Source organism: Terrapene carolina, unplaced genomic scaffold, assembly GCF_002925995.2.
Source record: "Terrapene carolina triunguis isolate 2854851 unplaced genomic scaffold, T_m_triunguis-2.0 Scaffold69, whole genome shotgun sequence".
NCBI classification, from domain to species: domain Eukaryota; kingdom Metazoa; phylum Chordata; order Testudines; family Emydidae; genus Terrapene; species Terrapene triunguis.
The window spans coordinates 20,241,680-20,267,917 of record NW_020664420.1 but is presented as its reverse complement, the minus strand read 5'-3'; the positions used below and the strand labels follow the sequence as shown (position 1 = coordinate 20,267,917).

The window sequence follows — 26,238 nt, the reverse complement described above, 5'->3', positions numbered from 1 at the left end:
TTTACTGGTTTTACACTAGCAAATTAAACCACAGCATTAAATCAGCAAGGAAATATTCCAAAGTCTTGCTTTGCTTACCCAGCACGGTCTCCCACTGACTCCAACGACTCCAGATTTTAGGGAATCTTTCATCATTCACCATGCTCCTGATTCTTACAGAGTGGGACATGCATTCCAAAGGTAATTCTGAATCCCAACTCCAGTGCAGAGTTTTATTCAATTTACTGAGAGTTGTGTTATAATACTCCTAAAAACAAACAATAGGTAAGTTTGCTATTCAGGCAGAGTATGCGGAGTATGGTGAACAAAAACACATGTAGAATGCTTAGTTTGGAATTAGGTTTAGCTGTTATGACATAAGATAGGCTCAGTAGGAGTTGGTGTTACCGCTGAACTGACATTCCTGCGTGTGCCCCAGAACTTCACAGTACGACAGTCAGCCATTTTGTATGTTCAGCCACTGCCAGCTGAAAACCAAACATTACATAGCTAGGAATAATCTTAGGCCTTTGTGAGACAAGGTCAGACAGCTGCATGCTTGTAGTTTGTTAATCAGAATTAAAAAATAGAACAAAAATGATAAAAAGTATGTCAATCACAGCCTGGGTTTTAGGTGCCCCTGACATGTTGTTGTTAACTAAAAATATTTAAAATGTTTTAAAATAATAAGTAGTTTATTAAAATTTAAAAAATTGGTAACCCAGTAGAGGTTGTTACGCTAACCCACTAGGAGTCACTATAGGTTATGTGCTTTGTTAAAGTTAGCTATAAAAAATTAGGCAAAAGTAAATACCTCAGAGCAGTCTGAGGGAGCTTTTCTTCGGGCAAGGAGCTGACCGCTAAACTCCCCATCAGCTGTATGGAAAAAGGGTCCTGGAAGCCCGGCTGTTAATCACTCAAAACCATCTCAGATTGTGGGTAACTATATCTGGAATGTCCTAAACCAGTTATGTGTGTGTGCTTAATATCTAATAAAGAGTAGTATTTAAATAAGAGCATGCTTGCTTATATCAATCATTAAATGGACAGAAGCACTGTGTTCCCATTAATTTATTCCTGACACCGCCTAAAATAAAAGGTAAGTTACCACTGTTTTGGGTTCTGAAAACCCCAGGTAACATTGGGTGTGTAACTCCCTAAGGCTCCTTGAAAATCCCAGTTGTAATCCTGCATCTCAAATTTTCAAAAAAGTTTGTGTGTAACTATAGACCTCATTTACATGTGTAGTTAGCGAGACTGCAGGCTTGATTCACAATTGTATTGTTTCCACCCTATGCCGGTGCAATTCTACTAAAATCAGTGAAGCTATGTCCGCATAAAATCAGAATCATGCAGTGGTGGATCAGGCCCTATACGTTCGAAAGTAGTAATTTCACTTTCAGGTTACCAGTAGGTTGATTGTACTTGCAGTTATGCTAATTTGAACACACACCATTCAATGCATAGCTGCACACTTGATAGTTTTCTGATCATCTGGAGGCTTATGTACATCCTCACTCTACACTGCTACTGTATATATCTGTATTGGTGAAGAATTAATTTTATATTTGACTGTAGTCCTCAGGCTGAAAGAGAGCTGAAAGTTCCACAATGGGATGGGGAACAAAAGGCATGGTAGGAAATGGTTTAAAAGATATGGTGGGGCTTTGTAATCTGCAAACAAAAAAAAAAATATTTAAAATATACTACTGTTGCAAGGATACTTATCTGTCTATGGATGCCAAGAAGAAGAAAGTTGCAATGGGGGAGGTTTAGGTTGGATATTAGGAAAAACTTTTTCATTGGGAGGGTGGTGAAGCACTGAAATGGGTTACCTAGGGAGATGGTGGAATCTCCTTCCTTAGAGGTTTTTAATGTCCGGCTTGACAAAACCCTGGCAGGGATGATTTAGTTAGGGATTGCTCCTGCTTTGAGCAGGGGGTTGGACTAGATGACCTCCTGAGGGCCCTTCCAACTGTAATATTCTATGAGGATAGCGACTGTCTAAAATATACAATGGAAAAGATGTTGATGACAGCGAAGAGATCTTAGGGAATCATTTATACAGCAAGTTGGTAGTTTTAATCCTGTAAAAAAGTGAACGATAACATACTAGCAAAATTAATGAAGGACTGGACAGAGGCTGGTTCCTGCCTGGTGGAAGATCCCTTGCAATCGTATTCCTGACACCCTTCTGAGCACAGAGACCATTCACGGGGCTATCCCTGCTAGTGCACATAGTGCACGGGGAAACCCTGTGGTCACCACGACTCAAACTGATTCAAGGACCAGACTAGCCATGCAGGCAAATGTTGCTCTGTTTTCTGAAGGGGGGTGCATTTTTCCCAGCATGCTGCAGTTCTGCACAGCCCCAGTGCAGGAGCATGGCTCAAGGCCACTACAAAAGAACACACACGCGCACGCACACACACACACACTATTCTAATTGAATTGCTTGCTGCAAGTGTACAACTCAGAATGCTTCTCATTTTTAAAAAACAAGAAACTGGGTCCTATCCTCAGCTGGTATAAATCAGCATAGCTCCACTGAGAGCTCTGACTAGGACTAGAATTCAGCATCACTATCTCTGTTCATAAGATAACACTTTCTTCAATGGCTTTTCTCCCCAGACTTCTACAATTGATTTCAGTGGCATTTTATGATTTAATGGTCATTTTTAATTTCAGGGGAACTCTTTAGCTTCTGTTCTGAATAGTATGCAAACTGTACTTGCTTCAGCATGAACTATATCACTCATCCATTGTATTATTATGGTACTTTCTTCTTTACAATAAAATAGTAGTAAGAACATAAGCTGCTAGTAGTGACACACAACAACTGACCAAATGGACTTTGTATGTTAAGCTTTCACCCTATACATTGGATATTAGTCATATAAGTTCAGCCTACTGACTTGGGATTTACAAGCCTGTCTGTCTTTCAGTGGAAGGCAAATCAAACATGCCCCATGTTGATTTTGAATCCATCACTTCAATTTCTATGGGAAGTGATAATACATAATGAGCTCTCATATTCTTCCCTATTAAATTGTGTCAATTTGAATCGGGCCCTAAATAGTAAATAAATCTAAATAACTATAATGAGTCTATTACTCTTTAAGTAAGGATGCCACAAATGACCATTTATTTTATACAGAAGCATTAGCTTTATTGCTAGACTAATGGGATGCTATGTCTGTTTCCAAGCACTAGCTATTATCTTAATCAAGGCTATTTGTCCTCTTGGCATTAACCACTTTTCCCCCCCTAAAATGGATCTAAAGCCAAAACTATTTCTTCCAAAGATGCAAAAGGCCCAAAAGTCAGTTTAGCTTGCGTGAGGTCTGAGAGTGATAGCATTCCATTGGGAAGGAGCATTCTCTGTGCTGCATACACAAATTAGAGAGGTGTAAATGGCAATTTGCTGTGAACCATACTCAGCCTGGGAGGCATTTTGCTTCCTTAAAACATAACAGGCAAAACCCTGGCCCTATTGAAGTCCATGGGAGTTTTGCAATTCTGGCTTTCAGCTGCGTGGACCCTCCCTGCCTCTAGTGTAGTCTAGTTTTTAACAGGCATGATTCTGTACGTTGCATTCTTGATGTCCTAGCAGATGGGATTTTCAAAAGTGCTCAGCATAGTTCTAATTCTACTCCCATTGACTTCAACAAAAGCAGAGTTCAATCAACACTGAATGCATCTAAAAATCCCACCTTCTCGGTCTATTCTCCTCGGTAGTGGCTTTCTTGTATAATAAACTGGCCTTGAAAATTAGGACATTCCTCAGATTTTTCTAGGTTTTAACATCTGTGGTTAATATTCTCCCACATTTCAATCAACAGATGGTTAAAAAAATATAAAAAGCCCTACAAATATAGGATTTCAAAAATATCACTTTTGTTAAAGCACTTCTGGAGCATACTTGTTTCACACCAGTTTACTAGGTGATTTAACTTGGTGACTTGGAGCATAAGCTTAGCAGCAATTTTAGGCTATTCCCTCTTGATTATGTTGTGACATTCTATACCTTAGGGGAGAGTCCTGTAACCCCCATATTCCTCATCTGTATACAATTGTGATATTGCATATAAAGCAGGCCATATGAGGTATCAGAGAAAGGTTATGATTTGCTGAAAGTCCTTTTCTATCTAAATGTGTATATCATTAATGCATATGAAGTTATGAGAATGTGTTGTATGGTTGTCACTAAAATATGTTGTAGGTTTGGGAAGTGCCCAGATACTAGCTCTCCAGAGACAATGAAAAGACAATTGCTCTCCAGAGACAATTGTCCAGCAGAGGAGTTACAATTCAGTGACTCACTCACAGGAGATGCACCCGGGGATTGCTTCACCTTGTGACTCAGCAATGCCCACCGGACATGCCTGGACTTGTGTTCTCCAAGCACATGGACTCAGGGTATGAAACAGAACACAGGGGGCCCATGCTTCACCTTTCTCCTTCCCCCACCTACGCTTCAAGCAACAACGGCACTCAGAAGACTGAAGACTCCAACAAAGGAGAATGGCCCAGGTTTAAGGGACAAACCTGTATATTGAGGACTGCAATATCCAGTGAGGTGAGAAAAACTGCTTAATCTAGATGTTGCCCAGTCTAATAGGGTTGACAGTTTAGACTGTGTGCTTATATTTTATTTTATTTTGGTAACTAACTCTTTTTGCTTATCACTTTTATAATCACTTAAAATCTATCTTTTGTAGTTAATACATTTATTTAACTGTTTATCTTTACCGGTGATTTTGCCTGAAGTGTTTGGTAAGGGTGTTTGCTCAGGTTTACAAAGGCTGATGTATATCCACTTTCCATTGATGAAGTGGTGAACCAATTAATAAATTTGCACAACTTGTCTTGAGCAGTGCAAGATGGTATATTCCTGAGATACAAGGCTGGGAGCTTGAGGGGGGGAGGGGGGGGAGGTTGGCTGGTGCCTTTCTCTGTGTGATTCAAGAGTGGCTCTGGGAGCATTCATGCAACCTAGCTGGGTGTGGGGCTTCACATGTGATTGTGCTGAGTGATCACAGCGCCTGGAGGGGTTTGCTGCTTGTCACTAGCAAAGCATTGTGAGAGACTGCCCAGGCTGGAGAGTTAAGGAAGCACAGCAGTCCCACAGTGCCAGGCTGCACCCCGGGGATCCCGTCACACATATATTCCCAGTGTGTGTTGATTCTCAGGAAGGCACAGAAAAATATACAAACAGTGCAATCCATTGGATTTTCATAGGTAATGCCTCGGAGGCAGCAGTGGCATCAACTGCTAAGGCCCATGCTTGCACTTTCCTCAGCATGGAAAATAAGAAGGGCAATAGCCATCTAAAGTAGGTGAGTAGAAGAAAACAGGAATAAAATTCACAAATCAGTAGTCAGGCTTGATGGCTCACACACAGGAGACCAAAGCTTGTTTCCCCATTCTAGACTCATGTTTCTTGAGGGAAGCTATAAGAAACACTAACGGAAATTATGTCTGTCTTCTCTTCCTCAGCCAGGAGGATAGAGGCTCTAATAAGCGACCCTTAGTATGGAGTTTAAAGAAGTGTGGAGGAGTCCTCAAGGCACCCTCATGCACTTGGGGGAAACCTTAGTAATGGACTTAGAACTCAATGATCCATTTTAACATGCTCTGTTTCCATGATCAGACAACTTTTCTATGTTAAATTGAGTGTGGTCCTAGTAAAATATGTAGACCCTTCTTATGAAGCCTTGGACATGTCCATGTGACAAAGCTACCTCTACACACCAGAATGTTTGATTTTGTTCATATTGATACATGAAGACATTTGAAATATGTTTTTTAAAAGATACTTACTGTCCAGACAACATCCATTTCTTCAGTTCGACTAACTTGAATGTCAAAAACCATTTCTAGTTCAAACTTGTGGGCTAAGTCACTAACATCCCATTCCACCAACAAACGCTGCAGAGGCAAATTCCTGGAAACTTTGAGGAATGTAGGTAGAAATTCCTGGGTTTCTGGAAGAATAAATATGGTTTAAAAATATTAACACTCATGCCTGCTTAACATCATCAAATTGTTTGAGCCAAGACAGGCTATAATACTGGGGCCACTAGAGAAATGGCCCATCAATATTTTCATCACAAACCTGAGAGTGGGTAGCTGGCTCCCAGGACCTACTGAATTCTACTGCCAGCTCTGACACTGACTCGCTGTGCCCATGCAGTCACGTAAACTTTGCTTCCCTTAAGAAAGGTGATAATACGGCCTGCTAAAGGCTGGGATTTTCAAAAGTACTTAATGACGACTTAACTCTGTCCTCGTTATCATGAATGGCAAAAAAGTTGGGCCAGCCTAAGCGCTATTGAAAATCCCACTTGTACTGTTTGCCTATCACAGAGGGGTGTTGTAAAAATTAATGTTTGCTTTAATGTGCAAAATACATGAATATTTAAAAAAAACATGTTTTTTTAAAAGAAATTAAATTCTTCAGGCAATCCATAATGCAGATTTATCACTTTTGGTGTTTAGCAAAGGACAGGTTCATGGGCAGTCTGGCACCAAGCTTGCTGGAAGCTACAGACCATTATGGTAGAATGTTTTCCCGCAACTGCTTATCCTAGGAAGACCCAAGTTTCTGGTCAAGCAGGGCCCTGTCTGACCAACAACCAGCCCGAGGTTTTTGTTTTATGTTGGTTGTTTATTTTTGGGGATCAAAAAAACTCAAATACTGAAATTTCAAAACTGTCAGTTTTTGTTGTCATTCTGGCATGGGATGCCACAACTGTTTATTTTAAATTAAGGGTCATACATGTTGATACTGACTAGACTCTGATAAAAAAGGTGGCCTGTTTGCACCCCAGCACTGTCAGGGGTAGAGAGAGAGAGCGATTCATTGCTAGAATTCAGTGTGCTTCACCTCACTCAGCTCAAGGAGGCACTGCAGAGGAACAAAGTTGCACTCTGACAGATAAAGCATTTTTAGGTCACTTCAGTTTTATAGGGGCCAGGCCAAGCACTCTACAGTAAGTGAAGGAGCACTCAGTACCTGTATGATGAGAGAAACCCAGCATCATTACACTAGGGAAACCAGAGTTAAAAGGACATTTAAAGGTCTGGAAGGACTTTGTAGATATTTTGATGGAATTTTAATGCTCTGTTACCACAGGGACATTAGGATTTGGTGGATATTTACAGAAGCACCTGCCTCAACAGAATTGTTAATAAAAGTCCCAGATGAATCTAATACCTAAATCCTCATCATTGATATTTTCATCATAAAGTCGGGGGGGAGGGGGCAACTGATGAATATTTTCAAGGCTTTACCCTTAAGTAAAGCATGCTGTTGATATTATCCATCTGTCAAAAAGAAAAATACACTGGACTGCTGTTCCTTAAAATGGCATCTATAAATCTTGACCCAGTGCAAGTTTCATTAAAATGGATATGGTTGATTTAACTTGCACCATTTACAGGAAAAGCACAACTTCTGCATGAAACTTTCTATTTGTTCCTACCAGGACATCCAAAATGGCAAATCTGTTTATTGTGACAAGTCAGGCAAGTCCAACAGGCTTGCATAACTGAGCAATAGTCACAAGTGAAAACACTTCCCACAGCTGGAGTTCAAAAAGCTTCCTTTAGCCTGATTTCAAAATGAGCTTAAAAGGACAGCTTTATGAAGACAAAACTGAGCCAAGATTTCCTCTTCATATGGAAAATCTGACTCCCCCTGGCAGCTAGACCAAACTCCTCAGAGCATACCCCTCTTTTAATCTAATTGACCATATCTGGGCACAACCACATTTCCCCTCACAGTCCCTGAACTTGGGGCATGCAGATGTTGGCATTCTTCTTTCAGGGTGAGAGCAAATGATAAATTTAAAAACCACAAACAAATGTGAAACTAGAATGCTGTTGGATACCATCGTGTTTGTTCATGCTGCTGATCTATCCCTTTCCTCCACCCTGTATCTGCCTGGTCCATTTAAATTATTTTATTGTTGTTTGTATTAGTGTAGAACATAGAAGCCCCATGCTGCTACGTTCTGTACAAACACAGAACACAAAGTCTCTCTCCCAAAGAGCTTCTGTTCGAAGTATAAGATGAGAGACAACAGATGAATATGGAGGACATTGATGGGGGAGTACAAGAAAACAATGTGACAATATTGCTCAGCATGGCAGACAATGGTTTTAGCACACTAGAAACTTAATTGTTAAGGTTTTTTTATAGGCTTCATGGCAAAAGAGTTTTAAGGAGAGATTTGAAGATGGATAATGAATAAGTTTAAGATTTTGTCATGGTTATTTTTAGTAAAAGTCATGGATAGATCAAGAATAAATAAGAATTCATGGAAGCCCGATCCCCGCCTGAGAGGGGGGCACTGACAGCCCGAGCCCTGCCACCCACCTGGGGGGCGGGAGGGGTACACTGGATAGCCCAAGCCCTGAAGTCACAGAGGTGCCCTCTTTTAAGCCTAATTAGGAGTCAGTGGGCCCCACAGAGGTGCACTGGCCTCTTCCCTCATAAAGGGCCAATGATACCCTGTGACATTTAGGCACTTATCATAATAAAAACAATAATAACTCCACAGATGGGGATGATCTATGAGCATCATTGCATCTATCTAAAATTTATTCTCTGTGAAAGCTGAGAGGGAATTGCCCCTGTATTTCAGCCCAGCAATTAGTATATTAGTACTGGCTGGCTGTAAAGAGTTTTAAATGACTAGAAAGTGCTGAGTTTTAGGTAGGTCTCCTACCTCACTAATTTCTCCTTCAGGTTTTTTCATTTAAAGAATCATCCAACCTCCCAACCCACCCCCACCCCGATCTCTTCTCCCTCTGCGTCTTGTCTCTGGGCAGTATTATTTGCAAAAATAAATTCAACCAATGACTCACAGGTTCAGAGCAGAGAGGTAGATCTCTCTCGTTCTGTCCCACCTAAAAATCTCAGCTTGTCTATCTGACATCTCCTTATGGATGTCTAAGCCCACCATGACCAAAGCAAAGCTTTTAATCTCTCCCCTTCCATACTTTCTCCTCTCCCTCATTTCTCAGTCACTGTGGTCAGTGCCACCATCCTCTCTGTCACTCAGCCTGTGTTCCCTGTAAGCTGAACGCTTGAGCAGCTGCCCAGGAGAGATTTAAGTGCCACCCAGCTGATTAGGAGAGCCCGCACAGCTGGCAGCATGTGTTCAGGTACCCCTTCCCCCACGTTCCTCCGTCCTGCAGCTGCTCCCCTGGGGGAGGGTGCTGATGTCAGGGTGTCCCATCTCCACAGAGCAGGGGAGAGGCAGGGGACACAGCCTGACTCGGGACTCAGAGCTGTTGCGCGGAAGGGTGAGTGGCTGAGTGTCTTTCTTAAAGATACAGTGCACTGTTTCTGAGATTTCCCCAGCAGCCACTCACACAGTCTCTCTCTCCCTCCCCCTGCCCATGTACCCCATCTCCGCAGAGCAGGGGAGGGGAGACAACAGGGCTCAGGACAGAGCAGGAGAGCTTTCAGTGAGTGTCAAAGAAACAGCACAGCGTGTCTCTCTCAGAAACTTTCCCAGCAGCCAGCACACACACTGTCCCTGTGTCTCACACACACAATCGGTCACACACATTGTCTGTCACACACACACACACACACACACACACACACAGTCTCTGTGTCACACTGTCACACACCGTCTCTGTCTTGGTCACACACACACAGTCTCTGTGTCAGTCTGTCACATACATACATACATGCACACACACACAAACACTCTGTCACACATACTGTGTCAAACACACAAACACCATCTGTGTCGTGCGCGCACACACAGTGTGTGTTTGAGTGTGTGTGCGTGACACAGATGGTGTTTGTGTTTGACACAGTATGTGTGTGACAGACAGTGTTTGTATGTGTGTGTTTGTTTGACACAATCTCTGTGTCACACTCACCTCCCAACATATACTTGTATTATTTTTGTTGTTACTTATTGGTACTTCCTGCAAGGCACATATATTCTCTGTAATTTTATTCTTTCAAAGTGTGTTATTGTAGTGTTTTGACTGGTCTATGCATTTCATAATTTTTATTTCTCTTACACTTAAATGTAATTTTTTGAATACTGAGTTCTAAAATGCCTAACCTGTTCTGAGTACTTATCCCTATTTAACTTTTATATCGAGGTTTTTTGTTTCTACTGGTGGGGCACATACGTCGGTGCACATAAAATTTATTCCGCACATGGATGGAAAAAGTTAGAGGGAACATTGCTAACCTGGACAACATCTTCAACTCGGATCTCATTCTAAAGCCTCACATCCAGGCCATGTCTAAATCTTGCTTATTCTTCCTGCATAATCTCTCTAAGATCTAGCCTTTCCTATCCATCCACACAGGTAGACCTCTCATCCAGGCCCTCATTATCTTGTGTCTTAATTACTGAAACATCCTGTTCTCTGGCCTTCACAAATGCAGTCTTGGCCCACTTATATCCTAGCTTGTCCCTTTAATCATGTCACCCCTCTTCTTGCATCGCTTCACTGGCTCCCCCTACTCCATAGCATCAAGCACAAACTACTTGCCTTCACATTCAAGCTCCTTCACGGTCTATTCCTAGTGCTACTTATCTCTCATATGCTATCACAATGCTTGACACCCACCTTCACTCTGCCAATACTTCCAGTCCTCATCATCCACTTGTTAAACAAGCACCGTCGTACTTTCTCCCATGCTGCCTGTAACAGGGTAACTGTACCCTTAAAGGTAGTAGGGACTAGACATCAGTCAACCCCTGCTCTGTGGTATGTCTCTTTAAGGTCTTTGGGATTACTGGAGATGATAAAGACCTAGGGAAGGGCAGAGGCAGGTGTTAAGAGAGAGGAAGGTGATCCCAGATGAATGCTTGGAGAAGACCCAGGTTATTGTATCTTTAAGAGTTTGGGACCTGATCTCTCTCTGCCCAGGAATTACAAAGGGAGGCCAGGTGGGGAGAAGCTAGTTATAAGGCTGCAGCAAGCCTGACAGAACAGACGTGGCCCCTGATGAGTTGTAGGAGTCCTAAATGAAGAAGGGTGGGGGCTGAGCTGTGTTTTTGGGAAAAGACTAACTAAATAAGACTGCATGGGGGGAACCTTGTTTAAATACTCTGGCCTGAGAGCAAGTCATTATAAAGAACTAAGATGAAACTGAGGGCAGGGTTCCTGCAGGGGTAGCCAAGAGAGGGTTCCCTGGGATGGCACCCATCCACAACTGGTGTAGTTGGCGGGATCCAAAATGCCCTCCCATAAAGGAAGAATGACAGAGTGATGGAGCACAGACACCTTCTTTGGCAGGCAGATGTTCCCCCTCCCCAGGTGGCATATAGAGGGGGAGCAACAACCATGGGAGTGTCAGCTCCAGCGTTTTGAAGGGCCCCAGCACTATGGATGAGAACCAGGACACATGCAACAAAAAGTGTGATGCTTCCTTGGGATGCCCAGAAGTGAGTCACCTTGTTATCCCCCTGCCTCAGTGAGAGAGAAAGAGAGACTTGCTTGTGTTTAAGTGAGCGTCTGCTCCCTGATGTCACCAATCTGTTGGCTACACAAACAATCTCCTCAGGATTCTGCCAGCCCTTACTTTGCAATAGGTGCATCCCAGCCCCTAAACCCCCTTGAAGCACTTCCCCTGAAGTGTCCAGCCCTTAACCACTGGACACTCCTAGAAATTACCAGGTAAGCTGTCCCCAAAGGAACAGTGCAAACATCAGCTTGTTTGGTTCAACTGAGGATCAGTTGCAATATAACATCACAGCACTCAGATATATTTACAGTGAAAACAATCAGAAGTTTATTATCAAAGGCTAAGATTTAAGAGACAGTGAATAAGTATAATGGTGGAAACAGAAATGGTTACATATAAAACAAAAAGTATAACATGCTTTCTACAATCTAAACTGAACTTTAACAGGCTAAATTGTTGTCTAAATTTGTTTTAGGTGAGATAGTTTATCTCCCAGCATCTCCAACCGACATGATGTCGATCCCCCTTTCATAGATGCAAAAACGACTGTCCTTTTTGTTTCTTCAGTGAGGGATGAAGGATATCTTTCTGCCTTCTCCTTCTACTTCCCAAAGTCATTGTTTTCTCCCCAGAGTCAGGATGACCCCATGCAGTTTACTCCCTGGTGTGCTGGCTCCATGTTGACTTTACATCTTCATGTTGACATTGTACACAAACCAGATTCCATTGTGTTGGCTTACAATGCTTTTTTTACATATGAATCGAGTACACATGTGACTACATCCTTTGTATGTCAACCCTGCCTGAGACATAGTCCCTAAAACATATTTTCAGTACATATACACAACTCCTTAATATCATCCGTACATACATCTCACAACAATTATGAGGATCAGTATGCCTGATTAGAGACTTCAATGACCCTTTTTGGATAAATACTCTAAAAGTGGTGCGCTAGGTGTAATGACTTTGTGAGGCCTGTTAGGAGTTGCTGTTACAGAACAGCGAACCCTTTGCAAGCTGGCAGCAATAGGCCTTTGTGTCACAGGAAGAAGTCTTGGAGGAGTACAAAAGTGGGCAAATTGGAGATGAATAATCCAGAGAAGAAAATACAGGTCAAAAATGGCTGAGATAAAGTAGTAGTAGATAGATAAATGTGTGTGATTTCATATCAACATGAGTTATTGATTTAACAAAAGGTAATTTTATAAGGTGAACTGTGGTGCTTTTGACCCTCCCACATGCTTTGTAATGAAAAGAGACTGATTTATTAGCACGATAGGTTATCAAATAACGGAAGAGCTGGAAACGAGTCAGCCCTAATTTCTACAGAGAAAGTTCTGTTTGTTGTATATGCATTTCAAAGTAAAAAGCATGCATTCAGATCTCTACCTTGACCTTGGTATATACTGAAGCACAACGCCATGTAGAGGAGTATTGTCTGAAGCACAAAATGATCCATCAGTTATCCACCTTCTCCTGAAAAGTACAAATTGTAAAAGAATAAACTTTCTTTTAGTTTGAATTTCATGCTAGAAAATTGAGCCTGATATCACTTAAATATAGGAAGCATGAACAAAGGAAAACAGGACATAAAGAGAAATTACAGTTATCTTTTTGGATCTGTTACACTATGTGGAGACATCCACAAATCCCATCAAAGTTTAAATTAAGCTAATTTAACAAAACAATCTGTCTTTAAACTGCTGTGAGGGTTTCCCTAAATTTAACAATAAACATTAATATTTGCCCTCAGCTCCACATACCTTATCTCCTAGGGGTCTGCCATGTAAGTGAATGAGAGATTCCCATCAGCAAGGAGAGAACAACAACAAAGTTGTAAAATACCGTGTGGCTCTAAGAGCAAAATCTGCCTTACATACATTCTGAGCCAAAGCCCACTAAAGTCAATGGAAACAGGGGTGGCTCTATGTTTTTTGCCACCCCACGCACGACAGTCAGGTGGCCTGCCTTGCGGAATGCCTGTGGGTGGTCCGCGGTCACGCGGATTTGGCGGGTGATCGGCCGGTCCTGCAGCTTCGGCGTACCCGCCACCGAATTGCCGCCGAAACCGTGGTACCGGCGGACCTCCCACAGGCACACCGCTGAAGGCCACCTGACTGCTGCCCCCCCGCAGCTTGCTGCACTGGTGCCTGGAGCCGCCCCTGAATGGAAAGACTCCCATGAACATCAATGTGCTTTGGATCAAACCCTTAGCATCTACTTGAAATTAAATGAAAACGTTTTGTTTTCACACTTTGCTTTAATATGATGTAAATGTACAGTTCTCTGCCAGAAATTACCCACAGCCTTGTCTCAACCATTTACAGGCTGAGTTGCAAGCCACCTTTGCTCTCTGGAACTCACATTGCTATAGGTAGGAATTCTGCTTTGACTTGCAAGATTGGACCGTAATGATCTGATGTTGTGAGATACAGAGCACCCTCAATTCCCATCACCGTCTAAACACCTTGCCCTGTCACTACAGAAGATATGTTCCCACAGCAAACAGTTATTCCAATTTAGTATCCCTGGACAGTTGTGAATAGTACCCCACGTTTAGAATCATAGAATATCAGGGTTGGAAGGGACCTCAGGAGGTCATCTAATCCAACCCCCTGCTCAAAGCAGGACCTAAACCCCAACTAAATCATCCCAGCTAGGGCTTTGTCAAGCCTGACCGTAAAAACCTCTAAGGAAGGAGATTCCACCACCTCCCTAGGTAACCCATTCCAGTGCTTCACCACCCTCCTAGTGAAAAAGTTTTTCCTAATATCCAAACTAAACCTCCTCCACTGCAACTTGAGACCATTACTCCTTGTTCTATCATCTGGTACCACTGAGAATAGTCTAGATCCATCCTCTTTGGAACCTTCTATCAGGTAGTTGAAAGCAGCTATCAAATCCCCCCTCATTCTCCTCTTCTGTAAACTAAATAATCCCAGTTCCCTCAGCCTCTCCTCATAAATCATGTGCTCCAGCCCCCTAATCATTTTTGTTGCCCTCCGCTGGACTCTTTCCAATTTTTCCACATCCTTCTTGTAGTGTGGGGCCCAAAACTGGACACAGTACTCCAGATGAGGCCTCACCAATGCCGAATAGAGGGGGAACGATCACGTCCCTCGATCTGCTGGCAATGCCCCTACTTATACAGCACAAAATGCCATTAGCCTTCTTGGCAACAAGGGCACACTGTTGACTCATATCCAGCTTCTCATCCACCATAACCCCTAGGTCCTTTTCTGCAGAACTGCTGCCTAGCCACTCGGTCCCTAGGCTGTAGCAGTGTATGGGATTCTTCCTTCCTAAGTGCAGGACTCTGCACTTGTCCTTGTTGATCCTCATCAGATTTTTTTTGGCCCAATCCTCTAATTTGTCTAGGTCCCTCTGTATCCTATCCCTACCCTCCAGCATTTCTCGCACTCCTCCCAGTTTAGTGTCATCTGCAAACTTGCTGAGGGTGCAATCCATGCCATCCTCCAGATCATTAATGAAGATATTGAACAAAACTTGCCCCAGGACTGACCCTTGGGGCACTCCGCTTGATACCAGCTGCCAGCTAGACATGGAGCCATTGTTCACTACCCATTAGCCTGACAATCTAGCCAGCTTTCTAGCCACCTTATAGTCCATTCATCCAGCCCATATTTCTTTAATTTGCTGACAAGAACACTGTGGGAGACCGTATCAAAAGCTTTGCTAAAGTCAAGGAAAAACACATCCACTGCTTTCCCCACATCCACAGAGCCAGTTATCTCCTCATAGAAGGCAATTAGGTTAGTCAGGCATGACTTGCCCTTGGTGAATCCATGCTGACTGTTCCTGATCACTTTCCTCTCCTCCCTATGTGCTTCAGAATTGATTCCTTGAGGACCTGCACCATGATTTTTCCAGGGACTGAGGTGAGGCTGACTTGCCTGTAGTTCCCCAGATCCTCCTCCTTCCCTTTTTTAAAGATGAGCACTACATTAGCCTTTTTCCAGTCACCCAGGACTTCCCCTGATTGCCATGAGTTTTCAGAGATAATGGCCAATGGCTCTGCAATCACATCCACCAACTCCGTTAGCACCCTCGAATGCAGCGCATTTGGCCCCATGGACTTGTGCTCGTCCAGCTTTTCTAAATAGTCCTGAACCACTTCTTTCTCCACAGAGGGCGGGTCACCTTCTCCCCATGCTGTGCTGCCCAGTTCAGTAGTCTGGGAGCTGACCTTGTTCGTGAAGACAGAGGCCAAAAAAGCATTGAGTACATTAGCTTTTTCCACAGCCTCTGTTACTAGGTTGCCTCCCCCATTCAGTAAGGGGCCCACACTTTCCTTGACCACCTTCTTGTTGCTAACATACCTGTAGAAACCCTTCTTGTTATTCTTAACATCCCTTGCTAGCTGCAACTCCAAGTGTGATTTGGCCTTCCTGATTTCACTCCTGCATGCCTGAGCAATATTTTTATACTCCTCCCTGGTCATTTGTCCAATCTTCCACTTCTTGTAAGCTTCTTTTTTGTGTTTAAGATCAGCAAGGATTTCACTGTTAAGCCAAGCTGGTCGCCTGCCATATTTACTATTCTTTCTACACATCGGGATGGTTTGTTCCTGAAACCTCAATAAGAATTCTTTAAAATACAGCCAGCTCTCCTGGACTCCTTTCCCCCTCATGTTATTCTCCCAGGGGATCCTGCCCATCAGTTCCCTGTGGGAGTCAAAGTCTGCTTTTCTGAAGTCCAGGGTCGGTATTCTGCTGCTCTCCTTTCTTCCTTGTGTCAGGATCCTCAACTCGACCATCTCATGCTCACTGCCTCCCAGGTTCCCATCCACTTTTGCTTCCCTTACTAATTCTTCCCTGTTTGTGAGCAGCAGGTCGAGAAGAGCTCTGCCCCTAGCTGGTTCCTCCAGCACTTGCACAAGGAAATTGTCCCCTATGCTTTTCAAAAACTTCCTGGATTGTCTGCGTACTGCTGTATTGCTCTCCCAGCAGATATTGGGGTGATTGAAGTCCCCCATGAGAACCAGGGTCTGTGATCTAGTAACTTCTGTTAGTTACCTGAAGAAAGCCTCATCCCCCTGGTATGGTGGTCTGTAGCAGATTCCCACCACAACATCACCCTTGTTGCTCACACTTCTAAACTTAATCCAGAGACTCTCATGTTTTTCTGTAGATTCATACTGGAGCTCTGAGTTTAATGGACCTGATTTAGGTCAACTCTACTTGAGAACTCTTTGAATTGCTTAATGAGTGCTCAGAAACTTGCAAAATCAAACCTCCTCTTTGGAAGTTTTTCTTTTCCACTCAGTCAATAGGATCTTCCCATTTGCATTCTGCTTTCTTCAAAATTGTTTAAACCATGAAATACTAGCTTATGCTCATGTTCCTGTGATAATCGTGGTGTTGATGTCACCATATGTTCTATGTGTCAATGACATGAACTGTGACATTATTTAAGTTTTAATCATCATCTGACATTTCATACTACAAAAATCAGGACAAAATCTCAAATTATCACTAACTAAAACCGCCAACTATAGGATATTTGTGTTGGGGCTGGGTTTACTCATCTCATGAGAAATAAACAAATGTGGTGTTAATCTTAACCTAGTACAAGAAAAGGACAATTCCTGATGGTAAAAGAAACCCTGATCAGAGAGAAAAAACCCCAAAGCATGAATCAGCTGTGGCATTCCAATCTCATATTACTGTTTAGGCAAAGTTGAAGCACAGAACCCCTCCCCTTAAGTGCAGCACGTAGTAGCAGGAGTTGAACTGTTACTCATCTAATTTGATCTGCTGCTCGTCTCATTTTAGTAAAGGCAAACAGAACGCAGCCAACTTTATTTCTGGATTAGCACAAGGCATTAAAAAAAATTTGTGTTTAAACCATACTGTGTATAGATCTATTATAGCCGGCATAGAAAATTTCTCTAAAAACACTAACATACATATATTATAAGATTAAAGAAAGCTAATAAGATGTCTTTCTGGATGCACGCAACATAAATCCACTGTTCTCATGTCTGTCCAAGACTCAAGGAACTGGAAACTATAGCTTTGTCAGGCTGACTTCACAGGTAGAACAGAATCTGAAAAGCGCTATGTGAAACCATGTGGGTTACTTTACAAAATAATAAATTACAGTAAACCGAATGTAGACAAAGAGAGGAACTAGTGCATGCTTACAATAAGCCACACAGTGCTGGACATTAGAACTTGTTTTACTGAGAGAGAGAGAGAGAGAGAGAGAATGCTGACTAGGATGGTCAGGTTATTCTCGACTGTCTTTGAACACTGCTACACAATCTTTCATTTTCTAAAGACACAGGCAGAAGCAATTTTGGTTTAATTTCTCATGCTAGGGAAGCAAGAATAAACTACTCCCCTACCCACTGTAAAAAAAAATTCTTACAAGTACAAACATATTCAGTGGACTCTCCCAAATTTGAACATCAATTATCTTTACATTCTGTACTACGAGCACTGACTTCAATGAGTTTCTCTGCATTTATGCTGAAGTACGTGAACACAGAAACTAGTTATATGAGACAGCCAGTTAAGAGGGGTCAAAGGAATGGAAATACCGACTTTATTGTTAAAAATGTTACCGATTCAGGAATATATTAATTTGTCACCTGGAGTGAATTTTTGTACTGTTTGGCCAAATAATTGATCTCCCTACTTATAATACATAGTATGTTCATATTCAGTGAATTCACATATAACCAAAGGACTGCTGCAAGAGCTGGCTATAGCAAACCAGTTATTTGCACTGTTAAAAAATTTAGAAAAAAAATTCTAGCTGATCTAATTTAAGAGAGATCAACGGAAAATTATTCATATGAGTTTTGCACAAATTTCCCTTTCTGGTAGACTAATGGTTAGTCTCTGCTGCATAAGTGCAATATGCAACTAAGCAGAATCCTTTCAAAGTAAGTAACATTAAACCTCGGACAACATTCTATTTAATGGATTTTATTTCAATTATACCAAAGGAGTACAGAGACACAGCTCTCTCTCTCCTTATTTAGGGGAAAAATCATTTAAAGTCAGTGGTGCTGAGTCTGTTTGCATTCGCACCAATTTCATGCCAGTATACAGGGCTGGTGCTACCATTAAGGCAAACTAGGCAGTTACCTAGGGCGCCAAGATTTGGGGGCGCCAAAAAGCGGTGCCCCCAATTTTTTTTTTACAGCGTTCCTGGGCTAGGCTGCCGACGGCACGCTGATATGTGCAGCTCAGACTCCCCCTCCCAGCGCAGCGGCCGCTCCACTTCTCCCACCTCCCAGGCTTGCAGCGCCAATCAGCTGTTTGGCGCCGCAAGCCTGGGAGGGGAGGAGAATTAGAGCGGGGGCGGCGTGCTCGGGGAGGAGGCGGAGCAGAGGTGAGCTGGGGTGGGGAGCTGCCGCAGGGGTGTGGCACCTCAGGGCGGGGGGGGGGAGGAGCTGCCGCAGGGCTGGAGGGGCGCAAGGTGGAAGTTTCGCCTAGGGCGCAAAACTTCCTTGCACCAGCCCTGCCAGTATAACTGTTTATTTCAGATGTATTATTCCCTGTTTATTCCCTGTATAAAGGAGTCATGTCTTGTAGGATTTAGCCCAAATTATTTTATCTGATTGCTGTTGGTGATGCAGACTAATTGTTGCTCATTATGGCCTTGATACTGTGAAATGCCGAATACCCTGGCCCTGATTAAGCACAGCATTTAAATACATGCTTAACTTTAAGCACATCAGCAGTCCTAGTAACTTAAAATTAAATATGCACTTAAGTGCTGTTCTAGATTGGAGCTAGCACACTCAGCAATTTATAGTATCAAGCTCACTCATGACACACACACAATGAAATGAGAAAGCAGTCTTTATCTCTAACCAGGGGGTCAATCCTGTAGTCCTTATACAAGCTAACTTTCCATTAAACAAGTCACTGGGGCACACCTAATGTGAAACAAGTTGGCAAATCTGATAAAGCCTGTCTCTATTACAGGTCGCCTTCCAACTAGCATGGGCAGGCGAGAGAGCCCATCTGCATTTGCGTGCACTTCTGTTCTTTGACTTTGATGTCATAGATGTAACCAGCTAAGAAAAACTTCCTAACAGTAAGTATGGTAGGAAAATGGAATAAACTGCCTAGGGAAGTCATGCAATCTCTTTCACTAGACGTTTTCAAAAAAAGACTGGACAGCCATCTGTTTTGGATGGTATACACACAACAAATCCTGCATCTTGGCAGGGGATTAGACTAGATGACCCTGGCGGTCCCTTCTAACCCTATGGTTCTATGATTCTAAATTCACTGGGAATTTTGACTGAGTAAGAACTGCAACATCAGGCCTTTTGCCTAAACTACTTTAGTTTAAAAAAAAAAAAAAAAGTTTGTCTAAACTGAAATTTTAAACTACTTTCTAAAAATGAATACAAATGTGACCACCTAACTCCATTCATGTGCAGCATCAATTGATTTAGTGCATTTCATTTATGATATTGTATTGTTACTTATTATACATTAAGAATGGCTGGTACAATATTATATTCCTTTCTATGCATCATATATATTCCTGAGATAGCTGCAGCATTCAGCACTATAATGATCTAATGCAGCGTTTCTCAAACTGGGACCCGTGAGGGTACTCCAGGGGGTCCATCAACCCCGCTGCTCAACTCCTCCCCCTCCCTTCCAGTGCCTCCTGCACACCGGGGAACAGCTGTTCAGTGGCGTGCAGGAGGCACTGGGAGCGAGGGGGAGGAGCGGGGACGGGGCGTGCTCAGGGGGGGCAGAAAGAGGCGGGGAAGAGAAGGGGCTGGGGTGGGGCCTGGGGCTAAGTGGGGGATTTGGGGGTCTGTGAAAAATTTTAAATCAAAATGGGGGTCCTCGGTTTGCTAAAGTTTGAGAACCACTGATCTAATATAATGCTATATTTTGATATTTGTGTGTGATTGTAGTTAATTAAACCAAATTACAAGGAGAAAGGCTATAACACCCCATTAAAAACCAAAAGAAAAATTTAAACATTTAAATAACTAACATTTGATTAGGAACTAGGTAAGAAACATAATTCTTAATATGTAAAATATATAGTTATGGCTAATGCTTTGACTCAAGTGTCTTCCACAGAGCCATAAACATTCATTCTTCATTTATACAAAAGCTTCAGATTGCAAATACCTGTAGTAAACAAACTACCCCATGATTAATACCAATTACTGTCAATCAATAAAAATAATAATTATAAACAGAGCAACAGAGCAGCATTCACAGAGTCTCTTTAACAATATAAAACATTTCAGTCAAGGCTATGCCTTTGTAGAGCACAGAGCATATAGCTTTACCCACTGTCTGCAAAACATACAAATTCCAATCTTTTATAACCAGTGAACTAATCCAGAGGGGAGAAGGTTAACTTCAGCACCTGTATCCACCATGCATTTAGAGGTACACCATTAATTTATCGGATATGGGATACCAGTGCCCAGCGCCTTGCCGCATGCGATGATTGTACTAAAGGACATATCAGAGTCCCTGATAAAAGTGGTCGCGTGTGGCTCCACGTTTACAGCATGCATTTCAGGCCTCCCATCATTGCGAACCAGTATACGACAGTACTCTAATTTAAAGTGTCCTTCATTCCCACGAGCCCAGCACACAGCAGTTCTATACAGGCAGGCAGGGAAGTTGACCAAGTGACTCGTACTACCACAGCAGAAAGTGAGAAGCTGGCAACTTTTGCTGCTGAGGGTGTGGAACAGAAGTAAGTAGCATTGTATGTCTTTTTTGGGGTGATGGAAGCAGGAGCAGCTAATGGTTTAAGTGCAGACACAAAGGTAGCAGCAGTCTGAGACACAGACCCCTTTCAAACCGGGCCCTCTCAAATGTCTCACTGCCAGCAACTGAAGCATCAAAAGTTAGAGTTCTAACATCTTCAGCCAGTAACTGTTCACCCAGGCAGTCATTGGCTATGCTAGTCACAAAAATATCCCTGAGCATGTTCATCATAATGTTCCCAAATTCACAGTCCTGGGCCAAGCACCACAAATGACACGCAAACTCACATATGGTTTTGTTGGGCTGCTGGCAAGCTTCAAAATATGTTTTCCTCAGCAAAACAGAATCTCCAGTCCCAAAATAATCATTGAGGCGCTGCACAGCCACATCAAAAGGAGGACTTGGGCTCTGGGAGTGCATCATAAATATCAATGCCATCACAGGCTAAGTAGTTCTGTAGAAAGGGTAATCTAGCAGCATCACAAAGTTCAAGATCTGCACATACTGTAGTTCCAAAAATTCCAAATAAAGTATTGCCAGTCAACAGCCAAAGAATGTGCAGGCAGCCTGTATTGCAGAATAGAATCACTCGTCGCCATAATGTTACTCTCTGGTCCACCCCAGAACAGTTATACCAAAACACAAGGAAATCGAAGCTAGACATGCAAGTAGGTGGTCAATCAAACCAAAACATATAATAACCATGAACCAGGCAAGTCAGCAACAGTGTGAACAAAACATAACAGTCCAAATAGCAGGTTTGAAGCAGCAGGCCTTGGGTAATCGCACACACCCAATGCTATGTACATATACAGGAATAGGAACTGGAACATTGAGTTTAGAGAGCAGGAACCAGAAAATAAGCAGGAAGGCAACACACACACACAGCTGTCATCATGAGGACAAAAAGAATCGCAACCTTTGAATAAAATGCATATTTAATTTCAATAAAACATAATTCTTGAACAGTCATTTTAAGATTAACCAAATCTTTCTAAAAGGGAAAATAGTGTCATAATTGAACAACAAAGGGGAAAAGGATTGGGGGGAGGGAGAGGAAAAACATCTGTTATTCCCATAGCCAATAGTCAGGCAACAGTATTGCCTGCAAGACCAAAGTGAGCAAATGAAAAATGCCCCCAAATCTCAGAAAAGATGACAAATATAGCTCCTGTCCCACTGATTAATTGAATTGTTCAGTTGTCATTCCAAAGAGATAATAAAGTTATACTCCTCGAGAAATACTACTGTACTGTGCTATCTAATGAAACATTACCCTCAGTTTGCTTGGCCCTAGAGGAAGTCATGAATTATTGTAATGAGTTCACTGGAACCAGAATGTCTATTTATTTAATTCCTGCATGCTGTAAAAAAGGTCAAGGAACCCTCACGCAAGTAGCCTGAATAAGGTAGACATGGAATTTTCATACTTTTTCCTTGCCATTTACTTTAGTCATCAAAATAATTCCATATTTTGAAATAGCAATTCTTTAGTAGTCAACTACAATGGTTCAACCACATATTTTATCACTCAGTGATTAGATTAAATACGATATCATCATATTTTGGGATGGATTCTGTGAGCCTTACTCATGCAGAGTAGCGCTAACTGCACAAACAGTCCCATACTGGAGTATGACACAACAGGACCAGGCTGTATATGTGTAGATGTAATAGGCTATATATGAGTAGATTTATTTACACTAACCCGCTTTACACCACTCTAGTAATGTAATGGGGCCTTAAATGGATGTTAAATGAAACTCACTTTAAGACCCATTGCCAGAGTGCTGTAAAATACCTTTACTATAAATGATAATCAGGCCCCGTTTCCGAAGTCTTTTATTTTAGTTTACTGCTAATTTGAGAGATTTTTATTCACAAGTTTCATTAGGTTGTAGAGAAAATCTGCTTCTTCAAATTACATTTATGAGCTAATTTTGTGTCTGCAAAGATGCCTGTATACCTAAATTTTATCAGTAAGAAATTAAATCCATAAATAAACTATTTTACTAAATTGTGGGGCTTTAAAAAATATTTTCCATATTACAATAAACAGAGGAATTTGCATGTCTGAATATTTTTCACATCTGCACTAAAATCAGAAATACACATAAGGCTAACTTATTACTTGCCAACTGTTTTTTCCTTATCTTTAGTCATGTACATTTTCTTCTGGCCATTTCAACACCCTGAGTCAGATCCTCATTTGGTGTAAATCAGTGTAGCTCTATTGGTTTCAATACAGATATGCCACTTTACACCAGCTAAGGATCCAAGTTTCCACTATTCTTTAAAACATTTACTCCCTTTTCAGCCTGTTTACTCAAGTTTAAGGACCCTCAATATGTGACTCTTAAGACCTGATACTGCAAACTCAATTCATGGGAGTGAGGTCAGCTTCTGAGGAAGGGTTTGCAGGAGCGGATTTCATCCGTAGAGGGAACTGATGTTAGGCACACTAGCAATCCACCAGTCTTACTCCTTCAAGAACTGCCCCAACAAATGTGTTCCCTTCCCCTTTCCCCGCAATGGCTATGGCTTTAACAGCAACATTGCTCATACCAATCCTTCCCATCCCTTCTCAGGTCTGGCTCAAGAACTGTCCGGCATGAAAGTGAGAGTGTGATGGTGAAGGAATTTAAAAAACAAAACAAGCAAACAAAAAAACCCCGGGAGACAGATGATGACAGCAATAAAGAAACTGCATCTGAAGAAGAAAAAAAGAAAAGACAAATGATAACAGAGTGTCCGAAGTACGGGACATTATTCTAAAAGGCCTGTCCTTTTCAAAACAAATCAAAGGAACCTGTTAAAAATAACATGCTAACACAAATACCTACCAGGTGTCAGCTGAGTTTTTCCCTGTAGGACTTTCTTCTGCAATTTTCATGTCCTTCAGTCCAACTTTGTTAATTCCTTTCACCCTTTCCCTGGCTTACTCCTCTCTCTCTCTCTCAACCCTGCACTTTATTTCCTGTTTTCCTGTCTTCCTCTCCTGTCTCCCCTCAGGATAATGTTTGAAGAGCAGCCAAAGGAAACTCGTAAGCTAATGCTGCTCTGTGACACCGTGGGTTTTGCTCTGTGCAGTGAGAGGAGTTGCGAGGGTGGGGAGAATCACAGGAATGTTGCCAGCAGGGCCGTCCTTAGGATTTATGGGGATCTATGTAGTAGTATTAAACTCAGGGTTGGCTCCAGGCACCAGCGAAGGAAGCAGGTGCTTGGGGTGGCCAATGGAAAGGGGCAGCACATCCAGGTCTTTGGCGGCAATTCGGCAGCGGGTCCCTCAGTCCCTCTCTTCCTCTTTGAGCTGCCGCTGAAGAGGAAGAGAGGGAGCGAAGGACCCGCCGAAGAAGGAAGCGGTGCGATTGAGCTGCCGCCAAAGTGCCACTGATCGGCTTTATCTTTTTTTTTTTTTTTCCTCCTTCGCTTCACCACTTGGGGCTGCAAAAAAGCTGGAGCCGGCCCTGATTAAACTGGTGCCCCTATGCCCGATGGCAGCCCGGGCTCACAGCCCAGGATGGGGGAGGGACAAGGCAGCAAAGGATACCGAGACGCCCGGCCTGCCTCATGGCAGCAGAGAGTCACAGTTCCCTGCAGAGACCCCCATGCCCTCTCCCTCACGCAGAATGCGCAGTGCCGGCGCATTTAGCTCTGTGAATACGGCCCCTGCCTAAGGAGACTGCAGTGCGCACTGGGTGTGCGGGAGCCAACCTGCTCTTACCTGTTGTCATGGGCAGTGGGTGAAGCTGCTGCTTGGGGAGGCTAGCTCCCCAGCCCACCTCTTCTGCCTGTGGCCCTGCCTATACTCCACCCCACGCTCTGCCCCAGGCCTCGCCCCCACTCTGCCCAGGCCCTGCCCCTCCTCTCTTCCCTCCCCCACCCTGCTCACCCAAATGAAGCAAATGACATTTAAAAAAAACACTTCTGCAATTTCTTTCTAAAGAAAATGTGCTTTTAATTAGATACCTTCTGCATGTCCAGTCTTCACCATCTGGCATGCAGTGGAAAACATGCCAGATGGTGAAGACTGGATATGCAGATGGTAACTAATTAAAAGCACTAAACTTGGGAATAAAAAATGTCAGTCACAGGTTTTTTGATATGCCCTGAAGTTTGTCAGAAATTTATTTGCCAAAACTTTGTAGTAAGGGTGAGTCAGCTGTCTTGCTGAATACAACATTAAATATTATGGAATGCATGATGCAGTTCTTCTGTTTTATGTTTTCTTAATCACTATTTCTAAGCCGATTTTACATTTTAAATGTACTCTTAAGCCTTCATAAAGTAATCGTTCCAGATTACTACATATTTAACTCACTGAAACAAAGACATTATTTTAAAGTAATCAGTCACAGAGGTTTAGTGTGTTCATAACAATGTTAATTGCTTTTAGAAAAAGGGAACCCTATTTTACTTTGTGTGATCTCCATAACAATAGACATGTTTATGAAATTTCACCATTTTTAAAAAAAGTTTCCAAAGATTTTAGGCATAACAAAGGATTTTACATCTTACTAGGTACTGATTTTGCTGGAGGGTTCTTTTAAAACTAGTTCATCAGATAGTCAGAAGTAAAGAAAGGGAAACTCTTTGTCCAGCTATCTGGAAGGAAAGGGGTGTTGTCCCTTTAAGGGCTCTCTTCAATGGGGGAGGGAGGAGGGAGAAAGGGATGGACAGGAAGACTTTGGAAGCAAGTTTTTACTACAGTAATTAAAATTAAAATGTGTATTTTAGATAAGGGTGGTCTTTTGAAGGATTTATTTAAAAAACTATATGTCTGAAGATCCAAGCATTTAAGGCTAAAGATGATTGTGCCTCTAAAAATCTACGCATATGCTGTGTATGCCTAAGGACAGGACTGGTTGCCAGGGAGGTGTAGCCAATGCAGTGTTACCATCTCCCATGATTTTGTCATGAATATCATGATAATTATTAGAGGGGTAGCCGTGTTAGTCTGGATCTGTAAAAAGCAACAAAGAGTCCTGTGACACCTTATAGACTAACAGATGTATTGTGCTCCAATACATCTGTTAATCTATAAGGTGCCACAGGACTCTT

The 26,238-nt window shown here is 42.4% G+C and overlaps 1 protein-coding gene across 1 annotated transcript in view; it reads right to left on the bottom strand.

Annotated features, from left to right (window-relative positions):
• The window catches only part of OSMR (oncostatin M receptor), a 51,320-nt gene extending 27,200 nt beyond the window's left edge, over positions 1-24,120 (bottom strand). The window contains exons 1-4 of the mRNA XM_024198978.3: positions 24,021-24,120; positions 12,827-12,913; positions 5,803-5,966; positions 79-247 (exon numbers count right to left, since the gene is read on the bottom strand). Of these exons, the coding sequence (XP_024054746.2) occupies positions 79-247; positions 5,803-5,966; positions 12,827-12,896 (403 nt within the window). The 5' untranslated portion in view covers positions 12,897-12,913; positions 24,021-24,120. The remainder of the gene's footprint in view (positions 1-78; positions 248-5,802; positions 5,967-12,826; positions 12,914-24,020) is intronic.
• Between the last annotated feature and the right edge of the window lie 2,118 nt (positions 24,121-26,238).